The following is a 21,307-nucleotide window of genomic DNA, read 5'->3' as shown; positions in this document are numbered from 1 at the left end:
ACGGTAATTAGCGGCAATGCATTTGTGAACACATGAGAATGACTATCTTCCAATAAATCATTATTTGCAAAAGAAGATGACGATCAGATTTGGGCAATGGGCTGAAGTTTGTTCATCCCTCACCTAGATGAGGGATAGGAGATAGAGAGCTTTACTAAATCATTCCTTCAGCACCTCCCTCCACACGTCCCATTCTAATACAAGACCTTCCCACCATTTATAGGTTAAGTCCATTTATAGGCATTCATTTCAAGGTACTATGTGATAGACAGAAGCAGATCAGTGTGAAGCCATGGGTAGCTATTGGAGTTGGGGAATGGGACAAAGGGTCTCATTCCACCGTATGAACACTGTAAATAGTTAATAAGGGGTGGAAGTGTGTGTGTGTGTGTGTGTGTGTGTGTGTGTGTGTGTGTTTGTCAGAAAATTCATGTTAACACCATGGAAGGACATCATGAAGGATACTCACGACCAGTAGAGCAGCATGAGCAGGAAGGGACAGATGATTAGGGCCTGCAGCACCTGCCAGTCCCGGCACAGCGCGGCCAGCCCTGGCATGAGGAACTGGCCTGCCATGGCCACGAAGCTTGCCACCATGGTAATCATGAACCGTTTTCCTGGAGGGCACAGTTCTATTCCTAGAAAACAAACAATAAGAGAGACATGAGCGCTGTTTGCTGGATGACTGGGGAGCCCCGTGCTAGAAGGTCATTGGATACATGGGGGAACTGAGGCCTGATGGGGAAGGGAGTGAGGTCACTGCTCAAGGTCACAAAATAAGCTGGTGGGAAGGACATTGCATTTCTAAGTGCTTAGCTCAGGAACTAAGCTATGCTGTTTGTGGAGACAGAGTTTGCATCCTCGTCATCACCTTTCCTTTGCTCTTTTGGCACTGCAGAGCTTGCTGGGCAGCAAGTCCCCTTGCTGCCCACGCCATCACCTTCCCTTTCAACCTAGGATATGCACTGGGAGCCCTCTCAGCCTCTGCATCCGTACTCCTCGTCTTACACCAGTACTCAGTGAAGACTTAAGTTCGTCTCCACTGTGAAACCAGGACAGACTGGCCACACTGTACAGAACCAAAGCAAAGCCACCTGGGGCTCACGATGACCTAGCAGGAATGCTCCTGCACCATTCTGAATCCTACTGTCCATTAGCACGGGCATGTGGCATGTTCTTTCCCGACAGGGGCCATGTCTAATTCACCAACTGAGCTGCACAATAGAAAAAAAGAATCCATCTTCAACCAAGACCCACTAAATGGAATAGACCACGATCCCTCCTGTCCACAAGAACCCATTCTCTGAATTTGACCCTTGTTTAAAAAAAAAAGCGAAACAAAACAAAAAACCTCTCAAAACTTTAAACTTTCTGGAACACTCATGGGACAATCAATATGGACCTAACAATGGTCCTTAATATTAGAAAAAGTAGTTGGGTACTCTCCATACACACACACACACACACACACACACACGCACGCACGCACACACACACACACACACACGCACACACCACCTATAGACAATGCAGATTTATTTGCTGTTGTTTTTCCACATTGTGCAATAGTCACTAATTTTTTTCTTTCTTGCTTTCTGTTGGCAGGGGTGGGGGGAGCCGTTCAAATGATTAAAAGAGAAAAGGAAGAAAGGCCCCTTGGGAGAAAACACTCTTACTACCTTCATGTCCAGAGCCTGTTCCACAGCTTGGCCTTGAGGCTTAGTTACAGTAGCTTATCTGCAGGCTGTCCAGAGACCACAGCGGGGCAGCAGGTCAAAGGCAGTAGGCAGGGGACAGATGAAAAGGAAAGTGGATAAATCACACTTGGCTACAAGGATATCATCAGTCCTAACGAGCGCAGGGCACTGTGCCAGCCAGCATCTACACTGGCTCGCTGCAGAAGAAATATAATCCTGTTAGCAATTTCTGTTCCTTCCTGGCCACAAATAGTCATTATCATAACTGCTGGCGAACAGGAGAAACCTGCTCTCACTGCACAGAGCTTATAAGGGACGTTTCTGTCATTTAACTAGGAAAAGAGGACGGCAGGGCCCTCCTGGACCATTTGCTGTGATGCTGTCCCTGTCTGTGACACTTAAGTGATACTTCTTAGCATGGTAGGGTGTGCCATTTCTGCTCTCCAAAACAACAAAGGGACATCTTTTCTGAATGGAATAACAGCGTGGTTTCTAATTTTCACTCAGTAAGCACAAGGAGACTTGTTTTGGAAATCAGGAATCTATATCAGCCAGAGTAGGCTTGGTGTGGGAGGTCTGACAGACATCAAGAAAAAAATCGAGCACACCTTTAAAAAAGGCCAGAGGGATGAAGTTGGAGGAGCCTGATGGATTCGTGCCAATGGGTTTGCTAGTGCCGCAGACTGTGTACTGGTGCTTTTTTTCTTCACTACTTTAGTTTAGTGACACAATTGTGTGAAAACACCTACAACGGCGCTGGTGCTCCACTGTCTCAGGTTTTGTTTCCCATACTTGAGTTTCCCAGAGTCAACAACAATCTAAAAATATTAAATGGAAATTCCGTAAGTAAACAACTCACAAATTTTAAAAATAGGTATTTATAATGATTGAGCATACGTGTGCATGCACATGACGTGGTGTGGGTGCCACACTCTACATGTGGATGTCAGAGGATATCTTTGTAGAGTACGTCCTCTCCTCCCACCTTTACGTGGGTTTCTGGGCTCAAACTCAGGTTGCCAGGCTTGCATAGCAAGCAGTCTTACCTACTCTACAACCGTTTCACTTTAAGTCATACCTAATTCTGAGAAGCATGATGGGATCACTGGGGTGAATCAGCTTTCTGCCTAACATATCCATACTGGGCAAGTCGCCTGCTAGGAGTCATTCAGTAACGTCTCAGTTTTCAGACTGACTACCATGCTATTACATTTCACAGGTGTGTGCGTACGTGTATTATTTCTCTGCACGACATATCCATGGCATGTCAGTTACCTGCTTACTAGTCGCTCAGTGGCGTCTCAGTTTTCAGACTGACTGCCATGCCATTACAGTTCACAGATGTGTGTGTGTGTGTTTCTCTGTATGGCATACCCATGGTATATAAGTTACCTGCTTGCTGGTCACTAAGTGATGCCTTGGTTTTCAGGCTGACCGCAACGCCACAGCCCAGGGGTATGAATCACCCCTCTGTCCGACATACCTACGCTGTATCCTGACTGCTCAACACTGAGCAGTTTCAGTTTTCAGAGTACCTGATGTGCCATCCCACTCCACGAGAGTGAATCACCCCTCTTTCCTACATGCCCACTCCACAGAAGAACTTGCCGTTGGCCATTCAGTAACATTTCACTTGCCTGAAGGAGCCTGTGGTACTGCAGAGATTGTGCTCAGGTGACCCTTATTTTAAACCTCATAATGGCCATGAACTTAAGGAATAGTGATGCTGGGAATTCAGATATACAAGGAGTTGCAATAACGGGCTCATTTTAAGAGGACAGATGAGTATTTACAGATAAGAAAAAGACATGTGGAGGTTGCTAAGACTGATGGGAAGGAAGCAGCACAGTGTTCCCAGGGCGTGGTGCTTGCCCAACTTTCAGGCTTCCCCTATGGTCTTGGGATACATCGCCACACATGAGGAAGGGTGGGGACTAACTTCAATCCTTTCAGCACAGCTCTCTTGGTGATACCTAGTCCCACACACTAAACTCTAGTTCCGTGTAGTCAGGAAAGAACAGTGAGGAAACCTCTGAGATCATGACCAACATTTGAAGGGGAGTGAGGAAAATGGCACCTTGATGGGCAAAGCCACTCTGTAATCCCCCCCGGCTGCAAATGTGATAGCTACTGAATTATTGGTGTGACTATCAGCATGACAACTGTTAACACTTCTAACTTTCCTTGTGGAGGTCCCCCTCTGTAAGAGGCTGAATGCTCCACTTCTTGTGTCCCAAGCAGGAGCCACAGACCTGCAGCGTCCGCATCATACGCAGATGGGCCAGGCCTGTGGTGCCTACCTTTGAACAAGCTCCTCAGGCTTAGCTCTCTAATTGCCCCTCACAGAACATAGAGGGTGAAGCAGTTCACTGTCTTCTGACCTCTCCACCCTGCTTGTGGTTGGAATCCCAGCACAGACTTGATCTGACTGCATCAGACAGAGGTACCGTGGGCCAGCGAGAATCTGCTAGCCTTGCTTTTCTGCGGGGGAGTCAGTGACCTCGGCAGGGCACAGGTGTGATCATTTGCTGATGACTACCTTTTTTGTGCCTTATCTCACCAGAAATTCTTTCCCAACTGCTTGAATCTAACTATGCCATGACGTTAGCTATAAAAATGTGAAGGAAAGGAAAAGCAATTATCAGGTTCCACATGCATTTTAGGCTTGTCATTGATTGCGGCGTTCCTTTTGGATGGTGAGAGATCAGGCTTTTTTGAAAGGGCACAAAAAGCATCTCTGTGCACTTCGAGCACGAGTCCTATGCATCATTACTACAAATGATGGTCCAGCTATCCCTCAGCCTCCGGTCTCATCATCCACAGTGAGATGTATTTAGTCTTATTTATTGTTCACCTGATCCAGAGATTTTTTTTTCAGAGTAGGCATGAAATTTGTTCTATAAGACAAGAGGGAAAATGTTCCTTTATGCTCCTCTGTCTATTTTATTCCATGGAAGGTCAGAACTGTGGTGTTGGGGTGTAGCTCAATGGTTCAGCACTTTCCCAGTATAGGACTCTTTATTCCCAGCATTGCAAGAAGCCAGACAAAAACACCAAAAGAACAAGAAATAGAAATAGCTTAATCCAAGAAGACCACATCAAAAAATCCCATTATTCAAACACCTTTTCCTCTCAGACTGTAATGGAGAAGGGTTGCAGGCGACCCTTAGAAAGTGGCTATGATTGCTAATCCTCACAGTCAACCTGACTGAGCTTGAGCATCAAGGAGACACAGCCCTGGACATGTCTGCAAGGGCATTTCCAGAAAATTTTAACTGAGGAGAGAAGATGCACCTTGAGTGCAGATGACACTATTTATTTCATGAGCTGGGGTTCCAGAGGGATCAGAAAAAGGAGGAAGCCAGTTGGACAACAGCAGTCATGTGACCAGCCACCTCACCCTCAGGCCCCACAGCCAGGACCTCTTGACTGTGAGCCCACAGGAGCCCTTCCTTCAGTTGCTTTTGTGAGGTATTTGGTGTCAACATTGAGTAAGGAATATATTAGCTATGCTTTGTTGATGAGCAGAAAAACCGCTGAAAGTCCCGAGAATGAAGTGGCATGTAAGTAAGAGAGAATGGAAGTGTTTAAATGAGAAATGAGAAAGCCAATAAACAATAAATAAACAATAATGGGGGCTGCGGCCAGGACAGTTTGAGTCTGGGCTGTGGGGACGCCTGAGGTTCTGTAGGAATGGTGGCCTTGTTCAGAGGCTGCAACTCAAGAAAATCTGCTTTTCACAAACTGGGAGAGAGGAAAGGGGCTCTGTCCTGTGTACCTCCTCCATACAAAGATTTGACAGCCAGTCTGAAAAGAGAGAAAACCGTTCAGAGGCCTCTCCCACTTGGGAATCCCTGCCTCTTACTGTGGCAAGACTGTACACACAGGTGGATCATATTCTAGATACTGATGCTGTCAAGGCAGAGCTAGTGGGAGCCAACCATGGTGGCCACACAGAGGGCTTGAGGATGGAGAACTAAAGGGGGCTATTGGGAGGACAGCAGTAGGATCTGGCCCCACCATGACGAGGCAATCACATGGCTTCTGCAAACTGTGGGCTGGTAATAAGAGCTGCTGGCTAGCTGCAGTGCTACCAGGAGTAGCAAAAATTCTTACAGGAGATGTCTCTGTGCCATTCATGAACTAAGTGTAGACTATTAAGGTGTATTTTTCTTTTACTCACTCTTGGCCACTTACATTTGTAGCGATGAGTTGTTAAGATCAACTGCTTTGCTAATTTTATTGCCAAATTGTAGTTTTAGACAACTCTTCTGTAGATAATGTACCTTTCTAGTTTTTTTTTTTTCCAATGCTGGAAATAGAGCCCAGGACTTTATACATGGCAAACAAGCACTCTACAGCTGAGCAGCACTCTCAGCTCGTAGTTAAAAAATATAACCCATGCTTCATGTTCATGTAAGTCACCTCCCTGGTAGAGAGCAGTGCTCTCAGTGACAGCTGGAAGCACAGTCCTCTGATAACCTCTGAGTCACTGGCTCAGGACCTGTCTGTGTTAAACTGTTAACACTGGTATCTTGGGGAGCTCCAGCAGAAACCCAGAGTTCCTGCCAGTGTGTGCTGGCAAAAACATACACCTGGCTTCTGAACTTTGTCCAGGATATGAGTTAGCAAAGGTTTAACATTCTCCTCCCACATCCTCTGAAGCCCCCCAGACAATCTCACTCATTTCACTTTCCTGAGTCAGAAATCCCAAGAGGTTAGTTGCAAACAAGCAAACAAAAAGACACAACCCGTAACATTTGACACTGATTGGAGAAAAGCAAGTCCAACCTATGATGCGCACACACTGGGGTAGAACATAGCCCTTATTGTTTACTAATTTTTGGAGGCGCTGGGTGTGGAAGCCAGTCCTCACATGGCACACGCAGGGAAGTATGCTTCTGCTGAGCTGAGCCACACCCCCAGCCTAGACTTTGTTTTTAAAAATGTTGTGTACTTCGTTTTTAAAAATGTGTGTGCTGACAGAAGGTAGGGAGAAATGTACATTCTCTTGGGATAAAGTGTTCTGGACTTCTTAGCTCACAAGATTCTTCCGGGTCTGGGTTGGCTAGCAACAGAGGAATATATTAACTGGCTGACACTGCTTAAACCCGAGAACTACAAATTCTCCGAACCTGTGTCCTTGGAACAAAGTGTGCCTTGAAGGGGACAGGCTGAAGTAAAGACCATGGCTGGTGTATGTTGGGGGGAGGGGTGGGTGGTCATGGCTTTAAACCCCTTCCCTGCCTCTTCTGTGCTAGTAAAGTTACTCAACACCTTTGGGCTTCCAATTCCTTGAGTCAACCAGAAAGGATAATCACACCATATACGGCAGCCGTACCCCATGTGGGATAGACAGATCTGTGGAAGATCAGCAGGCAAACTCTTTGTTGTGGCAATGCATGCGTGAAGTGAACATCTAAAGGAGGGAGGGTCTGCTTGGCCTCACGGTTTCATTCCATCATGGCAGGAAGGATAGATGGGAACAGAGAGCTCACCTCCTACCAGCCAGGAAGTATACAGATAGTGTCAGGTAAAGACGAAAAGGCTACCGGGGAAGCTAGCCATCCGGGTCAGTCTCTGTCTGAGGGTTATGGTGGTGTGGTGGGGTGAGGTTCATGAGCTGCCTTTCCTTCCTGTCACACGGGTTCCTTTCTGGGGGCATGTCACCTTGGGCATGATTCTTTCTTCCACAGCTCCTTCACTCACACACAAGAATCCAGGAAGAGCAGTTGCGGTTCTGACTGGAGGTGTGGCAAGGCTCCCAGGAGGGAGATACACTCACTGTTTCCAACGAGCTGAGCAAGGACGCAGGAGAACTTTATGGATTGTTCTAAAGGCAGCACTTGCAGTCCACACAGCCTCCAACCCTGCCAGGCCCAAGACCACTTGGTCTCAGTCGCATGTTTCAACTCTGACAACACAGGTTAGGGCTTCTCAAAACCCACTGTCCTTATGAATGGGTTCGCCTGCTCTCGCGTGCTCCTCTGACCTCAGACAGATCAGCAGCCCATTTTGGCCAGGGGGAGAAAAACAGGAAGACCTTGTTTTTTCAGGCGCCACCTCCTGTTCAGCTTCTGTTCAGCCTTAGGACTACCGAGCCCATCTGGTGACCACTAGATACTTCCTAGACCAGTGGTTCTCAACCTTCCTAATGCTGTGACCTGTTACTACATTTCCTCAAGTTGTGGCGACCCCCAACCATAAAATTAGTTCATTGCTACTTCCCAACTGTAGTTTTGCTACTGTTATGAATGGTAATGTATCTGATATGAACCACTGTGGGGGTCGTGACCCACAGGTTGAGAAACACGATCCTAGGCGATTACTCCATCAGTTTACACTTCCCCTTCTTCAGCAAGGCAGGAAACTGCAGCTGCTGCGCCTGGCCTCACTGTGTCCCCCTGTCCTCCCATTGCTCTTTCCTTCCTGCCTGACTCTGTTGTGCCTGCGAGTACAGGGCAGCATTTAATGATGACTGCCATAGGCAAGGACACAGGCTCCACGATCTTGGAGACCAATACTTCAGCCATGTGATTGTGGGAACCTTATTATAGCCAGAGAGCCTGAAATTGCTGGGCGCAGAGACCCAAATAGCATCCCAAGGTAGAAAGCGGCTATTATCAGGACAGCTGTCAGCCTCTCCATCCAAAGGAAGACTTCATCTTTCCTCCTACTGAAGACCTGCCAACTGACCACCAGGATGAGCAAAGAGATTGGAGAAAAATGGTTTTCTTCCTTTAGAGAGGAAAAAGCAAGCCAGGGGAACTTGGAGGCATTTCCTACAAATCACATCCCACTGTCTGCTGTATAGCCAGATGGGGGACGGTGAAATGCCAAGTTGTAGAGGCAATGCATTCCTTCCTGTTGGCACTCAGCAAACCACAGTGCTCTGAGCATGCTAGGCCAGGCACGTCAGCAAGCATTTTTTTAAATACATTAAACTCATTTAATATACACAGGTCTATGATGTAAATATGATTTAGTGTTCATTTTACATCGAGGAACACCAAGACTTAGAATGTTTGAGAATCTTATTTTGCTTCTCACAATGAAGAAACAAGGTAAGTGTCCCCATGCTGTCCACACCTTTGCTGTAGGCAGGAGCTGCCTGCACATGGGCCAGAATCTAAGTTCTGAGGAGGCAAAGCTTCCCTCATTGCTCACTGATGCTTCTAGAGCCCAGGGCTGGAGCAGGAATAGTAAATGAACGATAGTTTATTCTTCTCTAATTTTTTAACCTGTATTTTTCTGAGGTTGCTACATTTTTGCTTTGTTATCTTTTTAAAAAAATTATTATTTATTTTTATGTGCATGAGTATTTTGCTAGCATATATGTATGGTCACTGTATGTGTGCCTGGTACCTGAGGAAGCCAGAAGAGGGCGCCAGATCCCCTGGAACTGAAGTTATGGACAGTTGTAAGTCTCCATGCTGGGAACTGAGCCCAAGTCCTCTATAAGAGCAGTCAGTGCTCTTCTTAACAGTTGAGCCATGTCTTTAACCTGGATTTTGTTTTCTTGATGGTTAATTTTGAGCCAGGGTTTTGCTTTATAGCCCAGGCTGGCCTCAACCTTGTGATTCTAAAGCAACTTAGGGAAGAGAGGATTTGCGCTTGCAGGATGCAGTCCATCATCAGGAAAGCAAAGGCAGGAACTTGAGGTAAGAACTAAAGCAGAGAACATGGGAAAACACTGTTTACTGACTTGTTTAGGTGAGCTTTTTTATATAACCTAGGCCCACCTGTCTAGAGATATCCCACCTGCCGTGGGCTGGGCCCTCTGACATCAACAGAATCAATCCAGGACGAGCTCTGTCACTGACTCCACAGAAGCCGTCCCGACACACACGGAAGTCATTAAAATCCACACCATGCACTATAGGCTGATAACAGCTTAAGGCGATATCAACCATGAAGGCACGGTGAGCCCTCAAGTTCCACTTCCTTCCTAGATGATATAAATGGTTTCCACAGGTCTTCTGTCTTTCCTTTAAAACTAACATTTCAATAGCTCAAATGGGGAGCAAGGATTCAGACGCTCGGTAGCTGATGTTTTGGCTTGACAGTATCTTGTTTAAAAACAACGGGTGATATTTGGCAGCATGTGCCTAAGAACTTGATGATACTTAGACTGCTAATAATTGACAAAAGCAGAGAAGGTAAAGGAGAGAGATTACTTTATATAACAGAAAAACCTCATATAAAGTGCCATTGTACTGTGAGATGATACTCACAGGCCCCCAGAGTTGGTGACTCCTGCCTCAAGAGTTCTTTGGCGTGGAGATTTGCATGACCACACAGCTGTTGCCGTACCCTCACCTGGGATCACATTGGACATGTAGGTGCCAGGCACCTGCTCAGACCTGGCTGGGCCCAGTAAGCTGGGGTGACAGATTTTGCAGTGACTCTGGTGTATGTCCCATTTAAGGACCACTGTGGTACACCCTACAGATAGGCTGCTTAGTCCTCATAACTAGGAGGACTAGGTGCCATTTTACCAGACCATTTTAGAGATGACAAATACACACAGTTTGGAGGTATAGAGCAAGGACCTGGGATCCACATGTCTGATAAGGTCTCGGGGACCTCTTCAGAAGCAGGACATTGAACCCTGGAGGACCTACAAATGGATAGGTGGACTTTCACATGTTCCAGCACCGAGGTCACTGGTTAATACTCCCTTTGCAGCACTGGCATATTAACACCAACAGCAACGCAGGGGGCTGAAGCGTTTGCCACACCAGGTGGCCTACCAGCCTTGGCACCATTAGAGGTTGGTTTGGCTGCCAACACCAGGTATGTGACTTTTCTCTGTGGGGGAAAACAAAACACCGTATCACAACTTTCAGTGCCCAAAGAACAAGGCAGGCAGAGGCACAAAAGCCCTGGAGGGGCAAAAAATTGAAAACTTCTATTTGAGATGAAAGAACTCTAGAGACTATGGAATGGGGCTAATGGAGTTGAGTAGAGAAGGCCTATGTGAAATTATGGGTGTGTGAGGGGGAGCCCACGATGAATCACCAAGCTTTTGCCTTGTTTAATGACCTTTAGAGTCAATTAGAAAATAAAACACAGTTGAGGTCACACAAAACATGACTAGGGTCAGGGTCTGACTCGTACTGCCAGGCTGCAGCCACTGATCCCATTCCAACCCACTCATTTTATTCAAGGGGAAAATAAGGCCAGGGAGGCAGTTGGTGGTAAAGGCAAGGCACGATTCCAAGCCTCTGGCTCTCTGACCTCACCACATAGCCTTTGTAGAATATACAACAAGGATTGCTTTGGGCTTAATTTTAAATTGAGATTATAATAAAAACAGAAATCAAACCTGATAGGACACATGGCAGTTAGCACTCCTTCCCGTTAATGGAAAAGCCGTTGTGCTGTGTTCAACTTAGTAACACCAGTCAGTTAAGGAGTCAGATCAGGTCAGCGGCCGGAAAACTGTGTTTGAGAAGCATGTCCATGGGGACTATGTCGGCCGAGAGTTGAAGTAGTGGTTTTCTGCCCAGCCCAACTGAAATACTTTCAGTAGGTGTAATACTTAGAATGACTAGGGCTGAGCGCCGCCATCTTGTTTTTGATAAAGCTTGGCCCACAGTGTCTGTGGTGCAATCTCCTGCATATGAGGATGGGGTGTGAGAAATTAGAATACCAGTACACCCCAGGCCTCAGCCAAGCCCTACCTCAGAAACGTAGCCATTCAGCCATCTCTGCAGTGAATTTCTCTTGCATTTCTACTTGGAAGAGAGCTGGTCAGGGAGTAATTACAGTAATGATGATCCTTATTTTTAAATGGCCCTCCTCCGGCTTCACACTAGCTTCGTGCTCAGTCAGGCTGGGTGTTTCAGAGGTGTCGTATTTAATCTCCCCTGCAATGACTAACTCAGTGACAGGTGTTATCTCTTTTCCTTCTTTTTCTTGTGGTGCCGGGTTGGGACTTAGGGCCTTGTTCAAGCTTTATACTTTCCACCAAGTACTAAGTACTTTCCACCAAGCTTTATCCACTAATGCTAGTGCCACACCCTTCCAAGGTCTCAAGGGCTGGCTTCAAAGTTACTATGGAGTCAAGGATGACCTTGACCTTCCTGGCTTCACCTGAAAGTGCTAGGATTATAGGGATATGCCATTATGCCTGGATTCTCTCTCCCTCCCAACTTCTTCCCTTCCTCTCAACAACCCTGGATTGTATCCAGCAACTGTTTTTTTTTTAAACGATTTATTTATTATGTATACAGTGTTCTGCCTGCATGTATACCTGCATATCAGAAGAGGGCACCAGATCTTATAGATGGTTGTGAGCCACCATGTGGTTGCTGGGCATTGAACTCAGAACTGGTAAAACAGCCAGTGTTCTTAAGCTCTGAGCCATCTCTCCAGCTCCCAGTGACAGTATTATTTGCAGCCCAGGAGACCTAACCCACTGCTTACATAAATACAGCAATACAGGGGTGAAGAAAGATACCCTGAGTTCCATCCTGAGGATCCACATGGTGGAAAGAGAGAACTGATTCCCAAAAGCTGTCCTCTGTACACATACTATGGCATGTATACACCCACAAACATACACAAATATAACTACACTTAAAACAAAAATTAAGAAGGTAGACGACCCTGCAGTTACATCTTTAAAATGATAAAATTAGCTGCACAGTAGCTTTTGCTATAAGAAGAGCAATACTATGTGAGAATCAGAAGTCTATGCAAGATGGAAAGTAGAAGCGTGAAGATGAGCAATATAGATTTTCAGGGCTCCTGCTCTAGTCTGAAAACACTGCCACTTTGAGCTCAGACTTTCTTTTCCATTGAGAGTGAAGAGTGACCGACCATACACAGAATAGAGAACGAGAGAGGGGCTGATAAAGGGGTCCGTGGATGAGGCCATGCTGAGGCTGAACCCTGAGGAAGGGGTGGGGATGCAGACAATCTATCTCAAAGGTAAAGGCAGGACAAAGAGAGGGAGTAGGCAACCACTCCCCAGGGATTTGTGGCTCTTTTATTATCAGCCTCTGACGGTTCAATGTTTCAGTCTGTGGAAAGTGTCTTCTAATTGTGAGAAAATACAAGCAGTGTCTCCCACACCCTGCACGGAGGTGGTGACAAATTGCCCTGCACACAGGCCTTTGGTGTGGGGAGAGCAGGCGATCGGTCTCAGACTCTGACCAGCGTTTGTCGGAGCCTTTGTTTCCTGTTCCTTTTCCAGGAGCAGCCCTGGCGCTTGGTGAGAGTCTTAGTGCTTTAACCTAGGATGCTGGAAGACTAGCTAAGCATCCTTTTGCAGACATGTAATTAAAACTGTACTCAGTGCTGGGGAGCGAACTTAGTAGAGAAGAGCACTTCTGTGAAAACAAGATCTGAGTTCAAATCCCCAGCACCCACATTGCAAAGCCAGGCATGGCTGTACATGCCTGTAACTCCAGCACTGGAGGATGAAGACAGGTGGATCCTGGAAGTTGGCTGGCTAGACCATTCAGCCAAAATAATGAGCTTCAGGTTTGGAGACAACCTGTCTCAAAAAAGGTAAGGTGGAGGATAACAAAGGAAGATTACACCTCCAAATCTGGCTCCTTCATGTGCACATACAGGCAAGCATGCCTAAACACACACATGCTCATCTAACTGCACACATGCACACATGCATGAACACACACAGATTTTAAAAAACAAATGAAAATGACTGAATCCTCCAGCCCCCATTTCTCCACCTTCTTCCCTCCCTGTGGGGAGATTTCATGGCCCAAAGCCTCTCCTACAAAACCCGCTATGACTCAGAAGGGTAACTTGAAGTGGTGTGGGTAGGAGACAGGGGCATTAGAGTTGAAGTTGGCTGGGATTTCCATTTTCTAAGTGCTAGCCATGTGACCTCGAGCAAGGTGTTTAAGCATACTCCATACTCTTACAGAATGACAGCAGAGAGGTACAGCCTGGGTAAATTGGTTCTAAGAGCCCGCATGGAACAGCACATGAAGGTAACAACTCAGGGACACAGTCAACTAGCTATGCTGGCCTTGGGACTCCCCCCTCCCCCATGTAAGTAGTGACTGCATCTAAGACAAAATGCCCCTTTAGTTCCAAGGAACCAGAACACAAAGGAACTTCTGTAAATGCTTATAACTTGCAAAAGTTGGGGGCTTTTTGCATGAGAATGGCAGCTTGCAAAGTGATGTCATTTTTAACCACAACCCTTTCCCTAAAGGTTCCTTTGTGGAAAGGCAAAAACTGATTTTCAAAGTCCTACATGAAAGAGCACCAGACAATCGCCATAGTAAACTTCTAAGGTGATACAACACAATCCTTGAGGAAAATAGCCAAGGCGGCCTGTGAAAGGCCGGCCTGTCATGAGCTGCGGCCTGAGATCACAGAATCTGTGGGCTGAGAGCAGCGGCAGGACAGGGGTGCTTCATGCATTTGGAAGGAAATGGAAGTAACAAAGGACGAAGCTGCTATGTAGAAAAGAGCCCCATTTCCACACCACATTCTTTAGGGCGCTGTTAAAGGGACTGGACTGAAATCTGCCTCAGAGGTGTCACATACACGGTGGCCTAACCATTACACACGCCTGTCTGTCAATTCCGGCCACTCGACACCACTGGAACGGCCTGCTGCAGATCTAAGGATCATTGGAATCCTGCATAGTCTTGGTTCTGAAGGAAATGCATTCAGAATATAAAGCATTTCTCAGAGAGGGGGTCTTCACCCTGAGTCCGTAGTGGCTGATGAGATTCACCTGAGAAACCTTCTCAAGCGGGAAGGATTTTAGAATGTATTCTAATGTGAAGTGACTCAGTGCGGGCAAACACAAGTGCTATCCCCAAACCAAGCTTGCACAGGCCCAAGGACTACTTCTAGGGGAAGTTGTAAAGACACATTTGAAGTTCAGCTTTGGTAAGATGCCTGTCAGACCTCTCTGGAAACCCTGGATTAGATCAGTTCTCCCCCTTCATGGGGTCCAAATCTTGAAAACACAGAAGGAAAAAAAAATCACAGTTTTCTACTGAGATGTAAGTCACAACTGCTGTTCCCAGGGTATCAGGTGACATTCAGATGTAAATGTCGCCACAGAAAAGCTACAGCAGACATCTGGGGGCCAATGTTCAGCCACCGCTTCCAGCCTCATTAGGCATCTCAGACCCAGTGAACCGACCAGAATGGAAGGACACCCACTGTGAGCCAAAATCCCCAGGGGAGCACTGGGGGTTGGGAGAAACGGCTTAGCAAAGCAGAAAACAAGTCCAGGCCAGGCCTATCTTCACACTCGGTTAAAATATAACTCAAGCAATGTGCTTTGGGGGGAAACAGATTATGTAAATTAGTTAAAATAAAGTTAACAGGTTTTTGTTTTGCTTTGCTTTTTATGATAAAGTTAAATCTCCATATATTATCCCCACTGCCAAATTAAACCTGAACTCCTAGGCAGTTATATATGTTTTGATTTGTGGACAGCAGAAGTAATCTGGTCGGCAGAGTTAAAAAGATAATCCAAAGTTAGTGATTCTGAAGCCAGGGGTTTCCTTGAGATCAATAAGGGACTTAAAGTTCAGGTATATCTGCGTAGAAACTTATTTTCAGTTACTGTTTTATCCCAAGATAGAGCTTTTAATTTAAAACAAAACCCAATGTGGCTTGGAGTCTGTAATGGATAGTTTTATGTCAACTTGAATTTTCTTAATTAGTGATTGATGGGTGAGGTCATAGCCCATTTTGGGTGGTGCCATTCCTTGACTGGCAGTCCTGGGTTCTTTATGAAAGCAGATTGAGCAAGCTATGAGGAGTGAGCCAGTAAGCAGTACTTCCCCATGGCCTCTGTGTCAGCTCCTGCTTCCAGGTTCCTGTCCTGTCTGAGTCCCTGCCCTGACTTCCTTCGATGATGAACAGTAGTGTGAGTGTAAGCCAAATAAACCCTTTCCTCCCCTAGTTGTTGATGGTTTGGAGCCCAGGTTGTCACCACTAAAGGTGGGAGAAAAGAAACAGGGTTGGTGAAGGCTCCTTAGGTCAACAGCAAGCAGCCTTCCAAAGAGACCGTGGGTCTGCCTTTCCTCATCCTTCTTTTGTTCCCTGGCCATTTCATTCTATCAAACATTTCCCCCTCAGTGTGCTCTTTGCCTTCAGCCCAAAGACAGAGACAAACAGATGATAGACCAACACTTCTAAAGCCGCAGGCTAAAGTAAATATAGTTGATCGTCTCAGAGATTTTGTTATAGTGATGGAAAGCTAAACAACACACCAAAGAGGCTCGCAAAGTGGCTTTAAGGTTACTATTTGGGGCTTTATATATTGTCTTAACATAGAGAGGTGCATAGGATCTCAATAACTAGAAATACAAATGGAAAATAATGAAAGGTCTCAGTAATGTTCGCTTGTACAGTTTCTCACTGAGGCATCAGCTCAGCTTTGAGGACCAGAGTTACACATTGTTCCTGATAGGAAACCTCTGTCTCTCCATGACAGCCAAACTCTTTTAGAAGGCTCTCCTCTTAGACAGACGACAGGAGCTCACATGGAGTGTCTTCCTGCATCTGTCAGTTTCCAGAAGTTATCAGCTCTCAACACTCTGCTTGCCTGTAGGCATGTTCTGGAGTCAGTGCTTACTATCACCCACATTTTTCATGTATTCTAACCACCCTTCAAAGCCAGCTGCCAAATGGGCTACAGGTCACAAGGTCTACAGCACCCAGGACTTACATGAATATTTTATTTCAAACACACGATTCAGCCCCTTATCACCCCCCTTTCTCTCTCTCCTTTGTCATCAAACATGTCTTTCACTTAAACACTGGTTTTTTTTTTTCTAATCAGACCAGCATAATTTATCAGCATGGCCATTAAAGAAACCAGCCCTTAATGAACTGAGCTTATCAGCGAGTGCTTGCTCTGATGTTTTCAGAGACATAATTAAACACCCAGCAAGCAGCCAAGTGGTGGAGGACAGAGGTTACTCCTGAATTACCCATCTGTCCCACACATAATGGCAATGATTGAGGACCCAGGAGGAGAACTGGGTGCAGGGCTACTTACTGTCAGACATCCCCACACTCTGGAGAGTAGCACTCATGCATGCCGGAGGAAAGAGAAACACCTCATTTGGGGAAGAACAAACCAGACGTGACGGCATGAGGGAAGAATGACCCCACAGCTATCAATGTGCAGAAAGGCACTGCCTTCAGTGATGTTAGGCTTGGTCATATCTGCTGCTGAGTTAGGAACTGTTTTTGTTGAGGGAAAAGGCATTAGAACGAACAGCCCAGTTCTCGACAGCACTGGGACACACTGGCCTTTGCAGCTTTTTCTCCTACAGCTACACTGTCCAAAACTGTGGGTACATGCAGCTATTTCAATAAATTAAAGTTAAATTAAATTAAACATTCAGGGTTTCATTTATACTAGTTATTTTCAAGTGTTCTGCTGCACAGCACTGACCTAGAATGTGATGCAAAATATTGAACAAAAGATGCCAAGCCAGCCTTCCCCAGAACATGTAAGTAGGAAAGAAAGAAAAGCCAAAGTTAAAATTTCAAATTATATAACGTTCTACATATACTGAAAAGGTATAAAACAAAATAAGGAATACTTAGAGCCTAGTGCAAAACTTGGCCAAATTTCTACACTTACAGTTTGGTCTGTACTTCTGTAGCTGTCACAAAACATTTGAGGCTGGATATATAATAAAAATTCAAAATTCTGGTGGTGGAGGGTCCAAAAAGCGTGGTACCTGCCCTCGAGAGGACAACACTAGTTTTATATTACCCTAGAGAGGTAGGAACGTGAACCAGTGTGGGCAGAAGAAACTGAGCCCATAATGTGGCCTCATCTTATAAAAATTCACTCTTCAGAGAACTAACCTGGTCCTTAAATAACTACACAACTCCCTTCTAAAGGTGGTGCCCTCATGACTTTCTGCTGGGCTCTATCTTTTAAAGAATCTACTAGAACCCAATGCACCGAGGACTATGCCTCTTACTCATGAACTTTTGGAGAACACACTCGAACCATTGCTATTTTCCACGTTGTCTCTCCTTCTCTACTTCCCTTTTTGAGTAAACAAAACACCATGGAGACAGACATTTCATAGGATCCTCTATGAGTGTGTGTATGTGTGCACATGCATACCCACATGTATATATGAATGTGTGTATGCATGTGAAGACCAGAATTTAATATAGGGTGTCTTTCTAAATTGCCCTCCACCTTAGTTTTTTGAGACAGGGTTTCTCACTAAACCCGGGGCTCACCAATACTGCTGGGCTGGTCAGCGAGTACCAAGATCCCCTGTCTCAGCATTTGGCCATCAGAAACAGCTTCAGTAGCACCGATTAGTTTTTATAATTTCAGAATAAGATCCTTGCAACCTAGTCATCTGTCGCCTTCTTAAAAGAGAATAAAGTTGTGTGTTCTAGTTTATAGTAAAAGTGGAAAAATATGGTCTTTTGGGAGCCTAGACCAAGGGGGAATTCATATTTTCAAAACATGGCATCCAGTACAGGACAAAGCTGATAAGAAACATGGGAACCATAGCCACATGGATGTGAAGTGGGGTCCTCACTTCAAACGCTGTGGACTATAGGAATAGATTTTTGTTATTTGCCTCAAGCAGTCCCATAGCAAAACCAGCATACCTGATGCTAGGCAGACCTTTTTCTTGGTTGTTTCTGGGTCTGTCTCCTATTTATACCTGTTGTGTGGGCAGCTAAGCCTCTGTTATTTCTCCCAGTGCCTCCCATTCTCTAAGGGTAGAGACTGCTCTGGGATTCTGTGCGACTGCAGAATATGGCAAGTGACAGGGAGGTGACAGGGTAAGCAGCCTTGCTGTCAGTTATTCTGCTTCTGACAGGCTTCTGCTTCAGCACTGAATGTGTCCCACACATGGGCACTTTGGAAACTTCCCCCACTCCAGCTTCTCAGCTAGGCCCCCCATCCGTGAGATGAGCCCGGCTGCCCGTCCAGCACTGCACATTGACATGCACTGACATGCTGCCATGCACTGACATGTTGCCAGGCAGTGACATGTTGCCAGGCAGTGACATGTTGCCATGCTGCATGTGACATGACATGCAGAGTTCGAGCTCGGTATCTCTGCATCTCTGATCACATGACTCTGCACTTCTAAACTCTGACACTGACTGATGGAAATGGAACTTATTCCTGCCCTGCCCATGGGGATGCCAGCCCTGGCCTCAGCTTGTATACCTGCCTGTTGCCTACAGATTCCCACAGGATATCAGATCCCACCCTTTTCTCCCCTGCATGATCGTAGGGCCCAACATGCTTCCTGTGTACAGATCTTTTTTTTTTTTTTAGTTTATTTTTTTAAAAGCAATCTTTTCTCACTTGACACACCAATCCCAGTTCCCTCTCCCTTCTCTCCTCCCGCTCCCCTCACCTTCTACTCACCCTATTCCCCATCCACTCCTCAGAGAGGGTAAGGCTTCCCATGGGGAGTCAACAAAATCTGGCATATCACTTTGAGGCAGGATCAAGGCCCTCCCTGTTATATCTAGGCTGAGCAAGGTGTCCCTCCTGTGTACAGATCTAGTCTGCTCTAGTCATTCTCCACACTGCCACAATTCCGCCACAGAGTGGTCAGGGTCCCCTCCACATCATTTGTCCCCCATTTGCCAGCTCAGTTCCAAACAACCAAGGGCCAAGCATCCTCTCTGGGCCTCCCATTGCTACAGGGTTAGCACTCCGTCTCTGGCGGGGATTCCGGTGCCCCCTGGCTCCTTCCCAGCTTCCCTCTCACTCTCTGGAGGACATGGAGCATCGCTCACCGACTTTCACTTCTCCAAATGCACCTTCGTCATCCCAATCCTTTTCCAAGAAACATTCACAACACCAGGGAAGTTCTAACAGTCTTGAGATCCAGGTGAGAGTCCTCACCCTGGGGCAGAAGCTGTCTTGGGCCAGACATACAACTATGTCTTCTGCTAGCATTAAAGGAACATATATTTTACTCCTTTAAATTCAGCACACATTGTGGGAACTTTATGACAATATAGAAATATAAAAATAGGTGCAAGATGATCATCAATAATCCACATTCAGCATGATCAAACTGTTGTTACCTCCTGATCTTTAAATTATTTACAAGGTTGGCTATCAGCTGGCATTTGTTTTTCAGAATTTCACGGTTAACATTTCTCAAAGTCATTGAAAACACTGCCCCCTTGAGGTGTTCCTGCAGGGTCTGGCTGGGGGACTATGTTATTTAAACACTCCCTGTCAGGTTGAACCTCTGGTGCCTTCCGATTCTACGGTCTCACTATTACACCTCCATCCTTGCAGGACACTAACCTCCTTTAGAGATGGACCCTTTTCCATCTTGCACGTCCATGGTGCTTATAAAGACAGACATTGGTTCATGGACCGACAAATGCTGTGCCTTGCATGCCTAGGTTTCCATGAAATGTTTACTTCTAACAGCAGAACTGTGGAGCGCTAACTATGACTCCATGGGCAGTGCCCAGTCATCCACTTTCCTCGGTGAGAGCCAGTAGGACTACAAAAGGGGGTCCCCAAATGCCACGGCTCTCTGTTTGGAGCTCCTAACTCTCTATTTGGGTCTTCTGGACCTTCAGCTTTGTTCAGATTTCCCGGCTCTCTGTTTAGATTGCTTAGACCTCTGTTAGGTCTCCTAGATCTGTCTGGATCTCCTGGGCTGCTCCTGTCTGTCCCCTCTCTTGGTCAGTAGCATCTCCTCCCACTCATCACACTCTCAGGATACTTTGTGACTCTTCTCAAGCCTACCTTTATTCTCCTGATCTTATCACTCCAGACCCTACTTATTCTTTCTCCACCTCCCTGTCTCCTGCGCTCTGCTCTGATCTAGGCTGTTGTCTCTCTTTGCCAGCTGCAACAGTTTCTCATGGTCTCCCATCTTCCAACTAACCAGCTACATTTCAGTCAAAATAATCTTTTTAGGAGCAACCCAGTGTGTCTCCTTGTCATTTTTCTACTCCAGAGGTTCTCCTCTTACCCATGGATTCCAAGGACATGGCAGGACAGAGTAGGCCCTGTCCGAGGCCACGTGCCTCATCGTAGCCAATGCTCACTTCTCCTGAGATCTGACCAGGAAATGATGGAAAATTTTGAGCTTCAAACCTTCGTTTACACTCAGAAAAAGTCATTTATTATCCCAGCAAGGGTCTTTACCTGACCATGAAGAGATAGATAGCTCTTCCCCAAGGAGCTACAGACCAAGAGTCCCCCCCGGGGGCGGGGGGTAGAAGCTGGACTAAAGTTTGCATCCTTGTTCCAGAGGGAAACAAACTGATCCTCTTCCCTTCCACCTGCTTCCTCAGACCTCATCCCTGGCTGGAAATAGAAGGCAATCTCTCATTACTCCTTCAGAAGGTAAACAACTGCTCCCCCTGGGTAAACAGGAAAGCCTCTGAGCAGGCCAATAAGGAAGGATGCTGTTTCCTGCTGTGGCCTGTAAGAACAACCGGGCTTTCTACCGGAGAATTTAGGAGATGGAGGCTCTACTGTTCTTCTGGGCTGCCTTTCCCACCTGTCATCACCCCACCCAGTTCTGTGCTGGAGGGGGTCCTGTCCCCCAGCCCTTGGATAGCACAGACCTGACTAGTGGGTATTTGATAGCTTTTCCTTCTCCTAT

At 46.2% G+C, this 21,307-nt stretch overlaps 1 protein-coding gene across 2 annotated transcripts in view; it reads right to left on the bottom strand.

Annotated features, from left to right (window-relative positions):
• Slc22a23 (solute carrier family 22 member 23) overlaps positions 1-21,307 on the bottom strand; it is a 153,627-nt gene that overhangs the window by 36,769 nt on the left and 95,551 nt on the right. For both annotated transcript variants that reach the window (XM_041632924.1, XM_041632925.1), the window contains exon 4: positions 470-638. In XM_041632924.1, coding sequence (XP_041488858.1) covers positions 470-638 — 169 coding nt within the window. The remainder of the gene's footprint in view (positions 1-469; positions 639-21,307) is intronic.

The sequence above is a fragment of the Microtus oregoni genome, unplaced genomic scaffold (genome assembly GCF_018167655.1).
Source record: "Microtus oregoni isolate MIOR12 unplaced genomic scaffold, Mior012 000042F_ref0000377, whole genome shotgun sequence".
NCBI classification, from domain to species: Eukaryota; Metazoa; Chordata; class Mammalia; order Rodentia; family Cricetidae; genus Microtus; species Microtus oregoni.
Note: the sequence above shows the minus strand (reverse complement) of the source record. Positions and strands in the feature narration are given on the sequence as shown.